Genomic DNA, 22266 nt, shown 5'->3' on the forward strand with positions numbered 1-22266 from the left:
TAAAAATACTATGATAAGGAGTTTGTACTAGTTTGGCTGTCACACCCCAAACTGCAAAAGTTACTGCCACAGTGTGTGGTAAGTGCCTAGTTAAGATGGAAAAGGCATTAATTTTTGTGGGTAGAAGACATGTACAGAACATGTTTCAACTGATGGCAATTGGGTTTGATATTATCCAAGGTTTCAGGCATCCATAAAGGGTCCTGGAATGTGTCTCCCACAGATAATGGAGGGGCTATTGTACTTATTTTTCAAATATATGTTGTGATTGGCAAAATATATAGCCTCTTAAAAGCCTAGGATTTCATGCTATCCTTTGTTAATCGTGAACATTTAAGACAGATGCTACTCTTCCTGTCCCAGGAGCTTTAAAGCTGTGGGTTATAACACAGACATGGCCAATTCCATGAACCATACCACACACAACCAGTCCCCCAAATGGCAAAAAAAAAAAATGGTATCAATAAACCCTGATCACAAACATGTGAATCTCTTAAGGGGGTGGACGGACCTCAAGTTCCTGAGGAACATGTGCTTCGAAGCACAACGAGAAGGGCCTGAAGAAGATGCAGGCCAGCAATGCCAAGGCCATGAGTACCAGAGCCAAGGCTATTGAGGCCCTTGTAAAACCCAAGGAGGTTAAGCCTAAGATCGTAAAGGGTGTCAGCTGCAAGCCCCATCAACTTGCCTGCAGTGCCCACCCCAGGCTTGGAAAGTGTGCTCATGCCCACATTGCCAGGAGTCTCAGGCTCTGCTGACCAAAGGCCAAGGCTCCAAACAAGGCTCAGACCATGGCTTTAGCTCCAGCCTCAGTTCTGGCTCCAGCTCAGGCTCCCAAAGGTGCTCAGGCACCCATGAAGGCTCCCGAGTAGAGGCCTGTGTCTGCCAGAATGAGTACAGAAGGACTGGTGTGACCTCTGGGCTGCTGTCTGCTTGGGGCTGGTGACCTCCTGTGCTATTTGCATGAATAAACGTGAGGAAAAATACATACATACATACATACATACATACATACATGCTAAAAGAATAATTATGCAGGTTCTGTGAACATTTTTTGAAGTTAAAAACCATCATGCTCAAATAGAGTTTGTTCAAACTACTGGCATAGACGGCTAGAATTTAGAAAACAAAGTGAACACTTTAGCCTAGGTGGTTCAATAGATTTTTTTTTCCCTGCAAAAGGTGGGATTTGAACTCAGCTTTGAATAATGATTAAGTTTTTAACAGCAAGGATATGTCTGAGGTTCAACCCATTTCAAGTGTCCCAATATACATGAAAGGAGAAAGCTTCATACCTACATGTTATAATTCCCTTCCTGACAGGCATACCTCAAGATCAGTTGAATTGGAGCACAGCTGGATGGAGGCCTCAGGTTAATTAACTTCCTTTGAGAGCATCCAGAAAATTAGCAAAGACATGAGAAACCATTCACTCAGGACCAGCAATCAGCCAGGACACTCCGAAACCTATTAAATCAGATTTTTAAGCTTCTAAGCCTGTAAACAACTGTGTGACATCAGCCACATCCTCAAATCTTAAGGAAAACATGAATACAAGAATACATGTGTGCAAGGAATCATGCGTAAAAGGATTGTGCCTTCAGATCAAGTCCAACTGTTTTTATTTGTCATCAAATGTGAACAGAGATATGGGTACTAGTCCCAGGAATGCCATAAACTAGCAATGAATCACTTCTTGAATAAGCCACCTCATTCTTCTAGACTTTGATCTGATAAAGGGAGGGATTGGATCAAAGAATCTTTAAGGTCTCTTCCTACTAGTATGTTTCTGCCTTTTGGATGATGACTATGATGAGCAGAGCCATCTGTTCCCAAGGAGCTGGCTGGTGCCACTGCTCTACCCCTGTGTTCTAGGAGAAGTGGATAGAGGATTTGCCGAGGGAGGTGAGCAGAGGAAGAGATGACTTCCTCATTTGATGTGGAATAAGTCTCAATAGGCTGTCATTTCCATAACCCTTTCATAAAAGTTGTTTCTTTGCAAGAAGTAAAGCTTCACTTTCTCCCTTTTTTGACCTGTCCCTTTAGGCTAAAATTTGCCGGTGAACCTGATCCATCCCTCCCTCCCTCCCTTCCTTCCTTCGTTTTTCTTTTTTCTTTCTCTCTTTCTTTCTTTCTTTCTTTCTTTTTTCTTTCTTTCTATTTTTGGACTTGATTTCACTCACACAAGAAACGCTGCCTATTCACTCCCTGCACTGCTGGGAAGAAATCATGTAAGATGAACCCAGCTCTTTCAAAAAATATTATGGCATGAAAGATCACAATGCTTAAAAATGTTCATAGCCTTTTATCTTATAATCTTACTTCCAGAAATCAATCTGAAGAAAGTAATTCTAAATGTCATTACAGATTTAGGCATGAGGATGCTTATCATTGAGTTGTATAACTGCAAAAACTGGAAGCAACTTACACTTCCAGAACAGAGGAATGGTGAAGAAGTCATGGCATGTTGAAATGATGAAATATTGTGTTAACAAATGGTGTTCGACAGTTTGAAATAGAGACTTGAAGACCACTTATTTCGAAAAATGGTAAGTCAAGAATATGAGACACAAAATTAGGCCGGGTGCGGTGGCTCAAGCCTGTAATCCCAGCACTTTGGGAGGCTGAGGCGGGCGGATCACCTGAGGTCAGGAGTTTGAGAACAGCCTGGCTAACGTGGCAAAACCCCGCCTCCACTAAAAATGCAAAAATTAGCTGGGCGTGGTGGTGCATGCCTGTAATCCCAGCTACTTGGGAGGCTGAGACAGGAGAATCCCTTGAACCCATGAGGCAGAGGTTGTAGTGATCTGAGATCTTGCCACTGCACTCCAGCCTGGGCAACAGAGCGAGACTCCGTCTCAAAACACAAAAAAAAAGAAAAAGAAAAAAGGAAACTCACAGGGCAGGAGACCCTACCAGGAAGATAATTGTGGGGCTCCCCTAGAAGCTCTTCACCCATATGGGTAACCCTGAAGAGATGGAACATGTACACACTCATTAGTGGATCCATGACCTGCCAAAGTGGCCCAGGCAGAAGGTGCTCTGCTGTGCTTGTCACTAAATTTAGACTACAGGTGGCAGGAAGGGCACAGGAGGAAGGATTAAAGATCCAAGAGGGCGGCTGCTTAGGACGTTTTAGGAACCTAAATCTGGGTTGTGCTGTTGAGTGGAAACACCAGTTCCAAACATCCCAGCCAGCTGGTGTGGCACTGTTTGTCCTGAGAACTGGAGGTGAACACTCCCTTGTCCACACAAATACCCAGCCTGCACACCACCAGCAGGAGTCTGCTGAGACCAGGAGCCAACTGGTCAGGCAACCCCACTAGAGACTCTCGGAGTGCTCTGCTTGCTCTTGTAGGCTGGCTGATCCCAGCTGCTGGGAAGTCAGATCCCACAGGCAGACGTTGCAGGCAGCCTGAACAAAGCCTGGGAAACACCTAAGAGAACTTCCCTTCATTCAAACATCTGGCATAGAGGTGAAGTGTGAGGGCTCTGGAGTGGGAGCCCTCACACTATTGTCTTCCAGCTCTTCTACTAACTAGGCTGGAGGATAAACCTTAGATAAGCTGCTTGATTGCCTCACTTTCCCCAGTTAGCATGGAACCTTGGACCTGACATATGGTGGATGCTTGACAAATGCTGTCGAATGAAGGACAAAGAGTAGGATAGGGTGGGCCTCATCAAGCAGACCCCTGAGATAGGTTCACAGGGGCTTCTCCCCTTTGGGAAGAGACACGTGGTGTGTCATGCATGGTTCCCTGCTCTTCCACACCCCTTCACCGCTCAACTAAGAGGGAATCTCCTTCTATCCATGCAGGCATGTTTCTGGCTTTCCTCTTGGTGGGCAGGCACACATCCACAATCTAGGCCACAATTAGGCATGGCTCAGTTTTGGCAGGGTTTGGGGCTGCAGAGTCCTCACCATCGGTTGGTGGGAGCTTCTTTCCTACATCGGTCTCACAATCTTGCTTCCTCTAACATATTTCCATCTTAGCCACAATGTTATTATATTATCTTTAAGAATGTAGGAAAACCCTCCCCCCTAATTCCCACCACCCCTACTCTGCCTCTGGTCACAGGCGATGGAGTCCAGGCTTGAGCCAAATGTAACCAGCCTGCAAGGGTCAAGAGGGCCCCAGGGGGCCTTAAACATACAAGGAAAAAATAAGAGCACATCAAGGACCTCCCAAGGGGCAGCCGAGAGAATGTTGAAGCCCACGCAGAAGTTCTTTAACAATTGAGACGGGGTGGGAGAGCCTCCCTCAAGGGTGACTGAGAAGGATAAACAGGAAAACCAGCATTCAAAGGAGAGGATGAGGGAATGGAGGCTATCCCCAAACACCCAGGGTGAGCGGTTACACGAGATCTCACAGTTCACCCACAGCTCTCTCTCATTCTAAATCTCTCTGTGACCTCTGAAGCTACAAGTTTCTCTACTTTTAACCTCTTGAGCAGAGACAGAGGCATGTCAGGCGTGAACCACAGTAACCAGTTCACGATGGAAATTCAAGAAGAGAGGTAAACATCTCACAAATTGCTGCCCGGGCTTTGTGGGTGGAGGGGCTGAGGGAGGGTGGGGACGGGAGATGGGGTTTATCCACCAGCTGATCAAGCCTACCAGCAGCAAGTCCTCCAGGTGTTGGGGATTTGGGGGCTTCTTCTCAGGCCAGTGTAGCTAATTTAAGTCATCTGTGTGCCGAAATTCAGTTAAAATGGAGTTTTAGCAGAATTCTTCATGTGGATGCTGTGGTTAAACAGAAATTCCTTTTCAATGATGTTTGAACAGTGAGTCAAAATAAGGCCAGTAACAAGCTAGTGATGAGTAACTCCAGGACAGAGCAAGACCTGGGTGGAGAGGATATTTACGTGGAGCACACGGGCCAAAGTAGAAGGGAAATGATTCCTTCTCCAGGTCTCTTAGCAGGAGGTGGCCTCCTGCTCTCCTCCCACCCACCCCTGTTCTATAGGGATTATTGTTTCCTTACAGAATTCCTGAGCCTGATTGAACTTCAATGATCATAGTCAAGGATCTGTCTTTTTCAACATAAAATTTCTTTTATCGCTTTTTCTTATTAAAAAGTACCACTGCTCCACAGGCACGGTGGCTTATGCCTGTAATCCCAGCACTTTGGGAGGCCGAGGTAGGTGGATCACTTGAGGTCAGGAATTCAAGACCAGCCTGGCCAACGTGGTGAAAGCCCATCTCTATTAATAATACAAAAAATTAGCTGGGGGTGGTGGTGCACACCTGTAATCTCAGCTACTCGGGAGGAGAGAATCTCTTGAACCTGGGAGGCAAAGGTTGCAGTGAGCTGAGATTGAACCACTGCACTCCAGCCTGGGCTACAGAGCAAGACTTCACCTCAAAAAAAAAAAAAAAAAAAAGGATTACTGCTCATTACAGAAAAATCAGAAAATACTAATACAAGTAAAAAGAAGAAATGTTAAAGTATTCATAATCTCTCTTAAACATCACTATTAATGCCACTTTAGATTATTAGTATGCCTTCCTAGGTAAATATATATATATATATATATGTAACATATTTGGGTATATATAAAATATATGATACACACAAACGCACTTTTTTCAAAGAAAAACAGGTCCATCCTGTAGTATGGCTTTGTGCTGTATTTCTCCTCTTTTACCTAACATTTCCTGTGGCTGTAGATACATTTGCCAGCATCATTTAGTGGCTGCATATTTTCCTACCACCTGAAGTACTAAGTTGATTTAGCCAGTTCCCTGTTGTTGGACACTTAGGTTGCTGCAACTTTTTCTCGATTATAATTGTAATGAACATCCATGCAGCTAAATCTTTGCATAAATTATTTTTTTTTCATGCCTCAGGTTTATTTGTACAAATAGCACAGGAGGACACCAGCCCCATGCAGATGGCAGCCCGGCGGGGGAGGGGGGGGTCGCACCAGTCCTTCTGTCCTCACGTTGGCAGACAGAGATCTCTACTCTGAAGCCTTTGTAGGGGGACTGGGCACCTTTGGGAGCCTGAGCTGGAACTGAAGCTGGAGCTGCAGCCTGGGCCTTGGTTTGATCCTTGGCCTTGGCCTTTGGCCAGCACAGCCTGAGTGCCTTGGCAATGCGGGCACAAGCATGCTTCCCAAGCTTGGGGTGGCCAGTGTAGGCAAGCTGATTGAGCTTGCAGCTGACACCCTTTGGGATCTTGGGCTTAACCTCCTTGGGCTTTACGAGGGCCTTGATAGCCTTGGCACGTGCACTCATGGCCTTGGCACTGTTGGCCTGCATCTTCTTTAGGCCCTTCTTGCTGTGCTTCTTGGCAAAGGGCATGTTCCTCAGGAACTTGGGATCCACCCCCTTTAGAGACACCGATCTTTGTGATTGAGGTTTCTTGATACCATTTCTGTGCCGTTTTTGGAACTGGTCATGTGTGTTGTGGTTCTTGGACTTGGCCATGTCTGCACCATAAGCCATGGCTCCCAAAGCTCCTAGAACCAGAAGAGCTTGCATAAATTCTTAACCCTTTCATTGGATAAATTCCCAGAAGTTAAATTGCTAAAGCTCCTTCATATTTATATGTTGGGAAAAATAAACCCAGACATTGGCCTAAAACACTGAATTAACACTAAAAGGTTACCACCCTTCAGTGGGGAGTTGGACAACCCGTGCCAATGAGCTCCAGGGGCCGTGCTCTTTGCTCTGTACAAGGAAGAGACTCTCCATCCTCATGTGACTGTTGCAGTTACCAGCTGTGAAAATGGAAGCCACAATTATAACTTCTTGTAAAAGCAAGGGCTCTTCATTAAAAGCCATCTATGGGAGTTACCCATCTTCTGGAGCCTCAAGTGTGGGATACTTTGGAACGCATGTATATATATCAGACCTGTCATACTTACCTACCTTTAGCATGCATGGACATTGCATCCTTCTTTCTCTTCTCTTTGCATACCTTCCTCTGCTGCTGGCCACAGGTGAATTGGGGTATAAATGGTTTTTGGAATTCTGTGGGAATGTCCTGGCCCATTATCAAATAGTGCCTGCTTCTCACTTAACACCTCTGCCCTGAGGATATTTGGAGTGCAATTCAAAGGCCTCAGAACAGAAGCACAAATTGTCATATCTAGTAGAAAGCAGATCAAAGCTGCATGAGGTGGCTCACACCTGTAATCCCAGCACTTTGGGAGACCAAGGTGGGCTGATCACTTGAGGTCGGGAGTGCGAGACTAGCCTGGGCAACATGGTAAAACCCTCTCTGTATTAAAAATATAAAAATTAGCTGGGCATGGCAGCAGGCACCTATAATCTCAGCTACTCAGGAGGCCGAGGTACGAGAATCTCTTGAACCCAGGAGGCGGAGGTTGCAGTGAACCGAGATTGTGCCACTGCACTCCAGTCCAGGTGACAGAGTGAGACTCTGTCTCCAAAAAAAAAAAAAAAAAAAAGGAACAGGTCGAGATCCCCACCCCCACCTTAGAAACACAATTTAAACTGAGTCAGCTTGTGGCTAAATCTGTAAGCTAATAATCCTCCCCCAAGGAGAATGGCGGCTGGGTGAAGGGTTGCTGGGGCAGGTAAGGATTTGTAGAGGAATACAACTGGGGCTGTAGCGGAAAGAGGAAGGTGCACATTGAAGTTGAAAGAGAGTTGGCTTGGGAGTGAGGAAAATGGGTTCCAGTTCTGCCAACGACGTGCGGTGTGTCTTTGAGGAAGTTGCCTCCCTACTCTGCTCCTGTTTCTTCATCATTTAACCAGGTGCTACCATCCCGTCCTGTTCTCACTACTTTGCTCTTTTCCTCACTCATTTAATAATTTTCTAGTAACATGGTTCAGAGCATTGCTTCATGGCTTTTGACAGTCTTTTACACTTTCTGAATCTTGTAGATGGGCTGCCCAGTAACTGATCGCATCTGAATGCCTTGGAGAGTTAGCAAGTCAACCTCTGGCTTTCACTATTGTCAAAGCCCTTCAGTTTCCAAAGCCTCTCCTATAGCAGCAAGCTCTTGTTTATAGGTGAACATGCTCCCTTGCTTTTAAAGCCTAGAACATGGGGGCCTCCGGGAGCTAGCAATGTCCACCTCATGTATACCTGGAGAATTCCCCCACTTCTACTCACTTTCTGCAAGGCCTTTGGCCACCAGGAACTAGAGAGTTGGCAGATAGATTTCATCCAGCATGCCAGCCTAATCAAGTGGTGGCAGCTGCCTCAACGGTCATACTGAAAAGCACTCTAAGGCCACTTCCATTCTCAACCAGAAAGATTGCCACGTCTGCCACAAGCAAGGAACATGGGGAGGAGGTGCCATTACTGCCATTTCTCGCTCTTCCTGACCTAGTTTATGAGAATCAATAAATTTGCAGATCTCAGCTTTCCAATAGGTTCCTGTGCTCCAGGGCGGGGATACAGAAAATCATCCCTCTTAGGGAACATGAGCTTGAGCAGAAGATGACCAGTACTGTAAAAGGAGGTGTGCGTCTCACTCAAAACCGTCTAGCAGCATGGAGGTGAGGTGTCTCCTCTCACCTGGACACTGCATTTTCTCAAACTCTGTTTTACCCTTGGTTGGTGGCTTATCCTCCCCAAGCCTTCTCTGGATGTTAATTTTAACTTTTATCCTGTTTTATTTTGAGTAGGTAAGGTGAGAACTCACAGTGAAAGTGGCTTTGAGCCTCTGTTTTCCAGCAGGAGAACCTAGCTGGACCACTATGGGCTGGAAGTTGGGACTTCAAACACAATCCATTATTTTCTGGAAGGAAAATGTTTAGAAGCTAGCACCAAGGGCAGGGTTTGATGTGTTCTCCTCATTCTTTTGATGTGAGTGGAAAGTAGAAGTGTGGGGTAGTTATTAGAGGAACTCCAAGGTGGGGAGCAGAAAACTCCAGAAGGATTTGTTTGTTTGCTTGTTTTAGACAGAGTCTTGCTCTGTCACGAGGCTGGAGTGCAGTGGCACGATCTTGGCTCATTGCAACCTCCGCCTCCCAGGTTCAGGCAGTTCTCCCTGCCTCAGCCTCCCGAGTAGGTGGGATTACGGGCGCCTGCCACCATGCCCGGCTAATTTTTGTATTTTTATTAGATATGGGGTTTCGCCATGTTGGCCCGGCTGGTCTCGAGCTCCTGACCTCATATGATTCACCTGCCTCGGCCTCCCAATGTACTGGGATTACAGGCGTGAGCCACTGCTCCTGGCCTCCAGAAGGGTTTTGAAAGCAGGCTTCCTAGAACTGGAGCTAGCATGCATCTGTGTTCGTGGCAGTGTGGTCTACAGGGCAAACCAAGGCGTGGAATCAGGAAGCCAGAGCTCTATCTTCAGCCTTGTCACCCACTGAAGAAGTCAACTCGCCTGTCTGGGCCTCAGTTTCCCCATCAGTTAAAACATGCCCTGCTCACCTCAGTTTTGGGAATAATCTGATGAGAGAAAGGATGTGAATATTTCTTGAAAAAAAAAATAGCTAAAGAGCTATATAAATGGAAGGCATGATTGTTTGTTTTCCTAAGTGAAGCTGTCTCTTTGCCATCACTGCTGGAGAGGCTGTTTGGATTGTAAGTATTTGGCCTCTGAACTTTCATTCTGGACTGGAGCAGCTGTGGGTGGCAGGAATGCAGAGAGGGAGGAAATATCAGAGTTAGCAAGCCTGGGCCTCAGTCTCAGAGTTGGCCAAGTTTCTAGGGGAAAAAAATAATCTCAAGTAGCTCTTTGTGGTCATGAAGGATATACTTATGCAATTGTTTTCAATATTTTAAGAGTCTGAAGAAAAGCTTTAAGGAACACTTATCCCAATGGAAAGCAATAGAGTTCCTCATTCAACCTATACCGAACAAATCTGCATAAAATGGCGAATAGAAGAAATTATCTAAATAATTCAGCACTCCCCTTTTTTCTGGCACACACACATACATAAACACGAGGATTATTTCACTCACAGTGATTCCACTAGGGCATTTGGTGTGTTCTTCTTCCCCCTTTCCAACAAGTTAGAGCTTTTCCATTCTTCAAAGTTCTTCCCAATTGCTTTGTCTTTTTATACTCTGTGCCAAGCACAGTATAGTAAGCACTCAGTAAGTTTCTGATAAACAAAATACCATCCTGTCTGGGGTATGTCTGACCATAATGGCTCCCAGCAAATCATGCCTCTCTCAGTCCATGTGCTTATGGAGTCCCTTTCACACTGACTCTGGGCTCCAGCACATAACTTGCTTTGGCCAATTGGACCTTAGCAAACACATTATTATTTTTTTTTTTTTGAGACAGAGTTTCACTCTTGTTGCCCAGGCTGGATTGCGATGGCGCGATCTCGGCTCACTGCAACCTCTGCCTCCCAGGTTCAAGTGATTCTCCTGCCTCAGCCTCCCTAGTAGCTGGGGTTACAGGCATGTGCCACCACGCCTGGCTAATTTTGTATTTTTAGTAGAGATGGGGTTTCTCCGTGCTAGTCAGGCTGGTCTCGAACTCCTGACCTCAGGTGATCCGCCCGCCTCAGCCTCCCAAAGTGCCGGGATTACAGGCATGAGCCACCGCGCCTGGCCAACAAGCACATTGTAAGCAGGGACTTGAAATGCACTTATACACTGAAACATAAATATCATGTGAAGAAGTCTAAGTGAGCCTGCTGCAGATACCTGGCCCAGTCAACAGCCAGCTCTAACGACGAGTCATGTGAATGAGGCCATGTTAGAGCGTCCAGTCCTCATCAAACCACCAAATGATTATAGCCAGACAAAGTCAGCAGAATTGCCCAGCTGAGCTCAGCCCAAATTGCTAACCTTTAGAATCATGAACAAGTAAAACTGTAGTCTTAAGCCACTGAATTTTTGTGTGTTATGGAGTAATAGATCACTGGGATGCCACTTCTTTTTAGCAAATTAATAGAAACCTTCAAGTCAGAAATGGTAAATATTATGTTACAGCTCATCTATCGACTTTGGTAGTGTTTTTTTGGATGACTGCCATAAGAAGAATTTGAAGGCTAAATTAATGGAAAAGAAAGGCAGCTGGGTGCAATGGCTCACTCCTGTAATCCTAGCATTTCGGGTGGCCGAGGTGGGTTGATCACCTGAGGTCAGGAGTTTGAGACCAGCCTGGCGAACATGGTGAAACCCCGTCTCTACTAAAAATACAAAAATTAGCTGGGCATGGTGGTGCACACCTGTAGTCCCAGCTACTCAGGAGGCTGAGGCAGGAGAATCACTTGAACCTGGGAGGCGGAGGTTGCAGTGAGCCGAGATCATGCCACTGCACTCCAGCCTGGGTGACAGAGTGAGGCTCCATCTCAAAAACAACAACAACAATAAACAAACAAAACAAATGGAAAAGAAAGCCAAATTCATTAGTGGTATGTGCAAAGAACATGGGCAGGAGTGGAGACAATATGTATGCTAAATATTTGCCATTCTTGTTCCATATTATCAATCACAGGTCAATGAATTTAAAAAGCAGAACTATTTTTTTTTTTTTGAGATGGAGTTTCACTCTTGTTGCCCAGGCTGGAGTGCAATAGTGCATTCTCAGCTCACTGCAACCTCTGCCTCCCAGGTTCAAGAGATTGTCCTGCCTCAGCCTCCTAAGTAGCTGGGATTACAGGCACCTGCCACCATGACTGGCTCATTTTTGTATTTTCAGTAGAGATGGGGTTTCACCACATTGGCCAGGCTGGTCTCAAACTCCTGATCTCAGGTGATCCGCCCGCCTCAGCCTCCTAAAGTGCTGGGATTACAGGCGTGAGTCACCACACCCGGCCAAAAAAGCAGAATTATTAAAGTTGAATGTTAGGTGGGCCAAGACAACTGGTAAGGAATTTTTCCAATGAGTTAGGTCACATTTTTCAGAAACAGTGATAGTGAAGGCAGAACACCTTGAGTAGATGCAACCAGGCATTATTTATGTCACTGGAGAACACAATTATATACTGAAGAGGCTCACAATTTGGGACTATTTGGTCAACTAGCAGGTTACCTGGGGCAGTGTGAGAGTGCGTTTACCATGGCTCCATGGTGTCATCAGCCTCGTAGGTCCAGGAAGTCAGTGCTGTTAGTGCATCCAGAGCTGACTGGACTCTTGGGAACAGACCTACAAGAACCATGTTCATGAGAGACTGACAGCAAAATGAAATGCAAAGATGTCCTGGGATACGACAATTCTTATCTGCTCCCCAGACTAAATTAGTCATCAGAAAGGCTTGGTGCTGTGAAAAGGATGGAATGAAAAGAAAGGAAGTGGGAAGATTCAGAGGGAATGTTTCACATGAGTCAAGAAGGCTGGATGGAGCATCTCTGCCCCACAACAGTGCTCTTTCCAGCAGTGGGAAAAGCCCTGACCTCAGGCCCAGCGCCTCTGTCCCTTGAGCATAACTAGAGGCACACTGACCACTTGCAGACATTGATTCCCCTTCTAACATCTCTGCAGACCTCATTTCTTCTGGGAGATCTGCTTCCTCCAACACATTAACATAATTGATTAAGCCATTGCTACTTTTCTTTTCTTTTTTTTTTTTTTTTTTGAGACAGAGTCTCGCTCTGTCGCCCAGGCTGGAGTGCAGTGGCACGATCTCGGCTCACTGCAACCTCCACCTCCCAGGTTCATGCCATTCTCCGGCCTCAGCCTCCCGAGTAGCTGAGACTACAGGTGCCCACCACCATGCCCAGCTAATTTTTTTGTATTTTTAGTAGAGACGAGGTTTCACCGTGTTAGCCAGGATGGTCTCGATCTCCTGACCTCGTGATCCGCCCGCCTCGGCCTCCCAAAGTGCTGGGATTACAGGCGTGAGCCACCGCGCCTGGCGGCCATTGCTACTTTTCTGTTCAGAAACACCTTCTGGGGATTACACCATAATTAGAATTTTGTGTTTCCAAATCCCTGATTATCCATTACCACTTTGATTTATTTTATTTATTTATTTATTGTTTTGAGATGAAGTCTCGCTCTTGTCCCCCAGGCTGGAGCGCAGTGGCACGATCTCTGCTCGCCGCAACCTCTGCCTCCTGGGTTCAAGCAATTCTCCTGCCTCAGCCTCCCGAGTAGCTGGCATTACAGTGCCTGCCACCACGGCCAGCTAATTTTTGTATTTTCAGTAGAGACGGGGTTTCACCATGTTGGCCAGGCTGGTCTCAAACTCCTGACCTCAGGTGATCCGCCCACTTCAGTTCCTCAAAGTGCTGAGATTATAGGTGTGAGCCACCGTGCCTGGCCTACCACTCTGATTTATAAGACATCTTACACTTTTGAAGATTTCCAGATAATGCAATGATTTTGTCCATCCATCCTTATATCTATTTTTTCTATTTCATCTGTTTATTCAATAAATTCCTAATGTACACTCAGTTGGTGCTGGAGGAGGTTAAGAGGAGTAAAGCATGGCTCTTGCCTCCAAGGAGCCTCAGAGGTGAGAAAAGAGATAGGAGTCTAGATGAGAGACCAGCCCTAGACAAGAACAGGGAAGAAATGAGAACATTCTGCCTAAGGTGGAGCCGGTTTGGTAGGGAAGCAGTGGCTGGTATCAGAGAAGGAGAGATGCTAAAGACAGAAAATAGATTTAGTGGCTGCCTTGCAGGTGGGCAATGAGGGAGAAGGGACCAGGATGATAAAAATGAACGTCAACTACTAAATATTTAGTGTCATCATCATCATTATTAACAGCCTGCATTTATTTATTTGTTTTGTATTTTTTTTGAGACGGAGTCTTGCTCTGTTGCCCAGGCTAGAGTGCAGTGGCGTGATCTTGGCTCACTGCAACCTCCACCTCCTGGGTTCAAGCGATTCTCATGCCTCAGCCTCCCGAGTAGCTGAGATTACAGGCGTCTGCCCCCATACCCAGTTAATTTTTGTATTTTTAGTAGAGGTGGGGTTTCGCCTTGTTGGCCAGGCTGGTCTCAAACTCCTGACCTCAAGTGATCCACCTGCCTCGGCCCAAAGTGCTGGGATTACAGGCGTGAGCCACCGCACCCGGCCTAATAGCCTGGATTTATTAAACACTTCCATCATACCAGGTGTTGGGAACAGGCCCCCAAAATCTGGCCATAAACTGGCCCCAAAACTGGCCATAAGCAAAATCTCTGCAGCACTGTTGCATGTTCATGATGGCCATAACACCCACACTGGAAGGTTGTGGGTTTACCGGAATGAGGGCAAGGAACACCTGGCCCGCCCAGGGCGGAAAACCGCTTAAAGGTGTTCTTAAACCACAAACAATAGCCTGAGAGATCTGTGCCTTAAGGGCACGTTCCTGCTGCAGATAACTAGCCAGACCCACCCCTTTATTTCGGCCCATCCCTTCGTTTCCCATAAGGGATAATTTTAGTTAATCCCATTTCCCATAAGGGATACTTTTAGTTAATCGAATATCTATAGAAACAATGCTAATGACTGGCTTGCTGTTAATAAATACATGGGTAAATATCTGCTGAGGCTCTCAGCTCTGAAGGCTGTGAGACCCCTGATTTCCCACTTTACACCTCTATATTTCTATGTGTGTGTCTTTAATTCCTCTAGCGCCGCTGGGTTAGGGTCTCCCCAGCCGAGCTGGTCTCGGCAACCAGGCACTGTTCTAAGCACTTTATAAGCATGAATTCATTTAATCCTCACAACCCAATGAACCAGGTACTGCCATATGTCTGTATTTCAGGTGAGGAAATGGAGGCAGAGAGAAATAAATAACATGTCCAAAGTGATGCAGCTAGTCAGAGGCAGGGGCAGGGTAACTCTCTGGTATCTAAGTGTCCAAGAGGGTGTCTCCCACAAAGATAGGAAACTGGAGGGAGATACATATAATAGTTTTAGAAATGTGTGATTTGAGATGCCTGGGGTGATCCAGTGGAGAGTTCCAGGAGGGAGTCGTATGTATAGGAGGGATGCCAAGGAGAGCATCTGCCTGGAAATAGTTTAAACACCACCAGCATCTCCATGTGGCAGTGGAAGCTGTAGGTCTGGTGTGGAATATCACGGATGGGGCCAAGGTGAAGACCCAAGAGTGAAGAGGCATTAGGAGGAAGAGGACCCAGATAGGGATTGTGAAAATGAGTGATTAAAAACCTAAGGTATGAACCAAGAACAAGCAGTATCATAGAAGGTGAGGGAGTGAAGAGTTTCCAAAATCAGGCAATGCTCAAGTGCATCAGATACCACCACCAAGACAGCATTCAGATGAAGCTTGAAAAGCAGTCACTAAGGTAGACATTCAGGAAGTTTGACAACTAATGGTCTTGACAAGCACAGTTTTGTGGCATATGAACTCTAGCTCCCAAAGCACCCGGATCAGTGGTTTTCAAACTCTGGTACAAGAGAATCTTTTGATGGTTTATGGAAATGCAGATTCCTGGAACCTGTGAACCTGGGTTCATAAGGTTTAAGGCCAGGCCCAGGAATCAGAACTTTTTAAAAGTTGCCCCACCAGGTGATTCTGACATCGGTGGTTCATAAACTATGTTTGGACTAGCATGGCCCTGAAGACACAGCATTTCTTTTTCTACCTGCCCCAGGTTCTGGTTTCTTGTTAAATGATCTACAACCTCTCTCTGGGAAATCAACATATGAATGGCCAACCTTTCAGTTCACACCTTCCCCCAAGGGCTTTGCACACTTACATGCATACACAGAATAGGTAAGAAAGATATTTATACCTGACAGAAACACTTATAAGTAAGTATAAATACCTATGGGTAATCCAATGAAAGAGGAGACTAGAATAATAAAAATGGCTCTCAAATACATTTATATTTACTCTTCAGGACAAAGTGTAGAAGGAACATAGAGGAAAGAGTAGTAAACTCAGCTTGGAGATGTTGGCTAAGGCATTCCTGAGAAGGTGACATTTGAATTAGGCCTTGAAGGATGAATAAGAGTCCATGAAGCAAAGAAAGGGAAAAGGATTCCAGGCAGAGGAAGAGCAGGTGCAGAAGTACAGAGACATGAAGGAGCACAGTGGTTTCGAGAAAGGTGAGAACTGCACTGTGGCTGGAATAGAGGAAACGGGGTGGAAGAGAGGGTGTAGAAACAAATGGAATAATGGTGAACCAAGTTGGAAGGCTTCATTGGGCAGCCCTTTGGTGGGTCATCACCCTTAGGTATTTGGGCTTCATCTTGAAAGAAATGGAGAGCCCACATGGTTTTCAAGCAGGGACTTGTAAATTTGCTAGCTAAGGATATCAACAGTGGGAAGGCTAGGAGACCTCTTCCTGTTCGACTCTTCCAGCATCCAGCAGAGGAGGGATCTCTACTAGAGAGAGAATCCTGGAATTCACATGGTACTTGCACACACAGCTTTTGAGTTTGTTTCTTCTAAGCTATGAAACCTAAAGATTCTAGTTTTGGAAATGAAGCATGGGAAAGAGGAGGGAGATAAAGAGGGGGGAGAAATAACATTCAACTCCAATTCCTCAAAGGAAAAAAAAAGTATAATGTATCTTTATCGAAACATGTATTTAAAATAATCACAAAAAATAAAGTTCAGTTTTTGCAGAGTGGGCTACTGGAGGAGAACCATAAATGACCAAAGAACAACAAAGCAGAAAAAATAAGCAGAGGAGAAAGAATATAAAAACAGGAAGTCAGCAGGCAGCAGTTCCCCATGAGGTCACTGGCAAAGGCCCAGGGGCCTCTTCTCTACAGGTCATGGGTGGGGAAGGGAAAGCTGGGACGCAGGCCTTTTCTCATAGCCATGGGCACCGAACAGGGCAGAACACAGGGTCAATGACAGACACACCCGGAAATTTTCAAAAACTGTTTCTATGTGGGATGGGGGTGGGGTGATCTCAAGGCTGCCCCGCTGGAGGCAAAGAAGCCTGGTTCAAATCAGGAGCTGAGTCGCCCCTCTGGGTCTGCCATTAAGCGATTGTGTGACCTGGGCAAGAGCCTCCACCTCTCTGGCCTGTTTCCTCGCCTGGGATTTAGTATGATTGGCAAGGCATCCACGCATGGGTGGCCAAGGGGCATGTTGAAATCCACTGTGCACTCTGGCATGAGCTGAAACCAGGAAGAACAATTTTTCCAGTTTATACCAAAACATTGTTCTGCCAGCCAAACCCACAGCCTCCGGAGATGGGACCACTCAGAGAGGTCCCTTTTTCTCCTTCATATGTAGGAATTACGTGGGCAAACAGTGGCACTGAAGTGAGGTGGTATGGAGGCACAGAGGACCAGGTCGGAAAGAAAGGGTGAAGCCACCCTGGGGAGAGTCTTGGATGCCATGATAAAGAATTTAGACTTGTTCTTGAAAGAAATGGAGAGCCAGATCTGCCTAAGGTCACTTGCCTGCCCCCAAGGCCTTCTCCTGGCCACTTGCACAAGGGAGAGCCCCTGCTTCCACCGACACCCTACTTCCCAACACAGCAGGCTGTCTCAGCCACCCTGGGGGTGAGTGCTGGGTTTTGGCATGAACTTCATTATGCCTGCTGCGATGGGAAGGAGCTGAAACAGCTCCAGCACACACTTCCATGTCCAACCTTACCTAGGCCCACTGAGGCTGGCCCAGGTACACAACCCAAAGTAGGGGGCAGCTAATGCCCCATGGTGTGAACTTTGAGCAGTGAGAGACCCAAGCAACAGATAGGTTCTTGATGCTTCTCCCTAACACACTGCTCTGAGGTGCAATGGCTTTATGTGGCCTCCCCAGAGACTCTAGTGTGGCTTGGTGATTCTTTCTATTTCATGGGGTGCCACAGCCAGCTTTATTATCCCACTTTGTTGGTTTTCACTATTTCTTTTTTTCTTTTCTTTCTTTTTTTTTTTTTTTTTTTTTTTTTTGAGACAGAGTCTTGCTCTGTCACCCAGGCTAGAGTGCAAGGGCACGATCTTGGCTCACTGCAACCTCCGCCTCCCAGGTTCAAGCGATTTTCCTGCCTCAGCCTCCCGAGTAGCTGGGATTAAAGGCATGTGCCACCACGCATATGCCACCACGCCCGGCTAATTTTTTTTACTTTTAGTAGAGACGGGGTTTCACCATGTTGGTCAGGCTGATCTTGAACTCCTGACTTCAAATGATCCACCCGCCTCAGTCTCCCAAAGTGCTGGGATTACAGGCGTGAGCCACTGCACCTGTCTGGTTTTCACTATTTCTCTGCCTCATTTCCTCTTCCTCTCACACTTCATGAGCTTTATCATGTGAGTGCTGCCTTTTTTTTTTTTTTTTTAGGAGAAATGGGTTATGATAGAGGGCCGGGCAAGGTGGCTTATGTCTGTAATCTCAGCACGTTGAGAGTCTGAGGCAGGTGGATCACTTGAGGTCAGGAGTTTGAGGCCAGCCTGGCCAACATGACAAAATCCCTTCTCTACTAAAAATAAAAAATAAAAAAAAACATATACTGGCCATCTTGCTGGCCCTGTCTAGTGAGGGTTTGCCACATTCGTAATGTTACATTTCTTGCTTTTGAGTATGTTAGAACAAACTCATACTCCTTACAAATATTTGGGCGTAGAATCAAGAGAGCACGGAGTCAAACAGGCCACTCTTCGAATCCTAGTCCCATCGCTCACTATCTCTGTAAAGTTCTCTAAGAAGACCTGACTTCTCCATCTCTTAGTTTCCTCCTCCATGAGATGAAGATAATGAAACGTACTCCATTGAGTCAGTGGTGATCAAATTAAATGAGATGATGTACGTGGGTTACTTAGCATATTGCTGGACATACAGGATGAGCTGGCAAGGGTGCTTTTGTTGTAATGATTAGGAAAATTGAAGCGTAGGAGACTTTTGGGTCAGTGTCCTGGGAACAGCAACTGCAGAGAGGGACTGCAGGACTCAGGCCTGAGGGAGGGGCAAAACGCCAGTGGCTGAGGCCAGTCTGAAAGACTTCCCAGACTAGATTCCAAGTGTGGGGATGGGGAATGACATGAACAATAATCCAGGTCTCCTCTGGAACCCATTTCATTTCCAAGGCTGCACAGACCCACTGAGCCACCCACGCTGACCTCAGCCCGGAGCAGATCTGCCTCCTATCCCTGAATGATATTTCCACCGCTGCTCCTGTCCCCATTTTATCCTTAGAAAGAACAGGCTTCTTGCCTGCTTGTTTTCACTGTGGCCTTGGTATTGAAAGCTAAAGGCATGATTTGGCAGAAGGTAAAGCCCGGGGCAACCTAGGACAGAGGCTCTTGCTGCCCACAGCCTCAGCAGCCTGCAGACACATCTGATGCCAGCTTGGATGTCAGAGACTACAAGGTCATTGTCACACGTGCATGGTGGTGCTACCGCTTGAGCCCTTTGTTTATTTTTATTGTTCTACTGCTACTGGTGGTAACAGACTACCAGTGGGGAAAGGTGGGAAGGAGAGGGGAAGATATTTCTACCCCTTCCCCGTTTCCCTGTGTCTTTACTGCTGCCCCACATCTGGAGCTAAGCAGTTGGGTTTGAGGGAACTGAAGCAGGCTGGAGAATGTGGTACTATGGGTCATAGACAGGCTTAAGGGAGGCCTTCGTTTTGTTCTGTTTTTGTTTTTTTTTTTTTTATGATGGAGGAGTGTGCACATGGAAAGAGCCAGAGAGAGAGAGAGAGAGAGAGAGAGGGAGATGAAAGCTGGTAGAGCAAAAACCCCGAGGAAATATGTGAGGGGTGAAGGCGCTGGAATCCAGGGCACTGGGGAAGAGATTCTGGTGTCTATATAGATGGCACACCCAGTTCTCTGACACTGGTGGGGAGGATGTGAGGGCTGGCAGACCTAAATATTTTTGTGGGAGGGAGGCTGGAAGTAGAGGGATTTCGTGCCAGATGGTCTCAATTTTCTTTCTTTCTCTTTCTTTCTTCTTTCTTTCTTTCTTTCTTTCTTTCTCTCTCTTTCTTTCTCCTTCCTTCCTTTCTTTTTGACAGAGTCTCACTCTGTCACCCAGGCTGGAGTGCAGTGGCACGATCTTGGCTCACTGGGTTCAAGCAATTCTCCTGCCTCAGCCTCCTGAGTAGCTGGGACTACAGGCGCACGCCACCATGCCTGGCTAATTTTTGTATTTTTAGTAGAGACAGTGTTTTGCCATGTTGGCCAGGCTGGTCTCGAACCCCTGGCTTCAGGTGATCCACCCACCTCAGCCTCCTAAAGTGCTGGGATTACAGGCGTGAGCCACCGCACCCAGCCAGGCAGGATGGTCTCAATTTTCGCTAGGAGCTAGGAGGCAAAGCCATCTGCTGAGAGGAGACTTGAGGTAAGGATGGAAATTAAGGAGTAGTGGGGAAGGTCTGGAATAGCCATCGTGGGGACAGGAAAGGATGCTTCCTAGAGGCAGGTCAAAGGATTGTACAGATGCACGGAGGACTGTGAATTTACAATTTATCCCTGAGCAGCACTGAGCAGTACAGACCTGGGGTCCAAAAAGGTAGAGGATGGGATTAGCCCCAGGATTGCTACCTATGGATGAGACCTACAGACATTATTGTGGAAAGTATCTTGAGCAATGCTTCATGTCTAAATAGTTATTAAGCCCAGACCTTTCTAATTCATCTCCTGGGAGCAGTCAGAAAGTAAGTGGCTCGGTCAGAAGGTAAGTGGCTCACACCATCGGGCCATCCCACCCCCGTGTGCCACTTCATCTTCCTCTGCCCCCAGGGTCAAGTGACTGGTATTGCGGGCAGCTCAGATGCTGCAGGAGCAGATGGCCAAGTAGGTAACCCCTGCCTCTTTGGCATGATCTGTCTGTCTGTGACCCCTGCACATGGACCCCAGGGGCCACACACAGCCAACACAGATCGGGGGCCCTGATTGCCTGAGTTTATGGGCTCTTTAAACACCAGGCTTATAGTCCTTCATGTACCCGGGCCCAGATCTCAGCCAATCAATCAAAAGCCGGTCATGAGATGTCACTGTGCTTCCTCTCCAACACATGGAGAAGGCCAGCCTCCCTGGTGCCAAGGCCAACCTCCCTGGTCCCAAGGCCAGCTTTATTAAGTGGAGCTTGTTCTTAGAGGTCTTATTAATTGATATACACCCAAATGTATCTGTGTTTCCACAAATCAGTTGTTTCCTAAAAGTCCCCCTGTGGATGAAAAAAGCTAGGGAACAGGGTGACTTGGAAATATGTCTCCTGGCATAAGGCAGATGATTTATTGGTAGAAAAACCAAATTGGGGTCATTTACTGTCCTTATATAAAATAGTTTCATGCTTGGTACTGACCTACCTTTCCAAGATCCTGTGAGCATACAGATGTCAACCAAGCAGCTCAGCCTTCTAGGACAGACATGAGCCATGTGAACTCACTATGTTCTCACTTTTTTTTTTTTTTTTTTGAGACAGGGTGTTACTCTGTTGCCCAGGCTGGAGTGCAGTGGTACAATCACGTCTCACTGCAGCCTTGACCTCCCAGGCTCAAGCAATCCTCCCACCTCAGCCTTCAGAGTAGCTGGGACTACAGGTATATGCCATCACACCCAGCTGATTTTTTTAAAATTATTTTTTGTAGAGATGTTGGTCTCACTATGTTGCCCAGGCTGGTCTGGAACTCCTGGGCTCAAGCAATCCTCCTGCCTCGGCTTCCCAAAGTGCTAGGATTTACAGGCATGAGCCATTGCTCCTGGCTCCACTTATTTAAAAAGATAAAGGGTGAAAAATAAAAATCGAGGAAAACTCACCTAGCTTCGTCGTTTATCAACCGTGCATCCCTTTCATTTTGGCAGTTGAGACTTGAGCATTGTTCTAGAGTGAGTCTTGAAATGTTGCCATCTTGTGGTAGAAGAGAGTAACTGCTTGTTTACTCTCTGGTCGTATTTATTTCAAGTACTGTATTTGTTGAGGTCCGCTCTGTATCAGGCACTGTACAGTAATTGCAGTCATAATTTTACATTAAGAATAAGGGTCGGCTAGCCGGACGCGGTGGCTTACGACTGTAATCCCAGCACTTTGGGAGGCCGAGACGGGCGGAACACGAGGTCAGGATATCGAGACCATCCTGGCTAACACAGTGACACCCCCGTCTCTACTAAAAATACAAAAAAAATTAGCCAGGCGTGGTGGTGGGCGCCTGTAGTCCCAGCTACTCGGGAGGCTGAGGCAGGAGAATGGCGTGAACCCGGGAGGCGGAGCTTGCAGTGAGCCGAGATCGCACCACTGCACTTCAGCCTGGGCGACACAGCGAGACTCCGTCTCCAAAAAAAAAAAAGAATAAGGGTCTGCGTGGGAGCCTCTTCCTGGGATTAGTGGTGACTGCCATTCCAGACCCTCCGTACCAACTGCATCGTGGGAAGCCAGTACCCTCACACCCCATTCTATTTGAGGTTTTCCCCAGAATCTTGGATGCTGAAAGGAGCCTGATGGAACAATGCTGCCTTAGTCTGCATCATTCATTTCAGGTGAATCAAAAGGTGACTTTTTCCAGCTGTGGCAAT

The 22266-nt window shown here is 46.6% G+C and overlaps 1 protein-coding gene and 1 pseudogene across 1 annotated transcript; one reads left to right on the forward strand and one right to left on the reverse strand.

Moving 5' to 3' along the window:
- The first annotated feature begins 394 nt into the window (after positions 1–394).
- On the forward strand, positions 395–872 carry LOC101126262 (large ribosomal subunit protein eL29-like; annotated as a pseudogene).
- Positions 873–4124: 3252 nt separating this feature from the next.
- LOC101125185 (large ribosomal subunit protein eL29-like) lies at positions 4125–6443 on the reverse strand. The gene is made up of 2 exons (XM_019010393.4): positions 5947–6443; positions 4125–4144 (listed from the first exon to the last, which is right to left on the reverse strand). The coding sequence occupies exons 1-2, from the start codon at positions 6431–6433 to the stop codon at positions 4125–4127; spliced, it is 507 nt and encodes a 168-aa protein (XP_018865938.3). The 5' UTR covers positions 6434–6443.
- Positions 6444–22266: the final 15823 nt, after the last annotated feature.

Source organism: Gorilla gorilla, chromosome 16 (assembly GCF_029281585.2).
Source record: "Gorilla gorilla gorilla isolate KB3781 chromosome 16, NHGRI_mGorGor1-v2.1_pri, whole genome shotgun sequence".
NCBI lineage: Eukaryota > Metazoa > Chordata > Mammalia > Primates > Hominidae > Gorilla > Gorilla gorilla.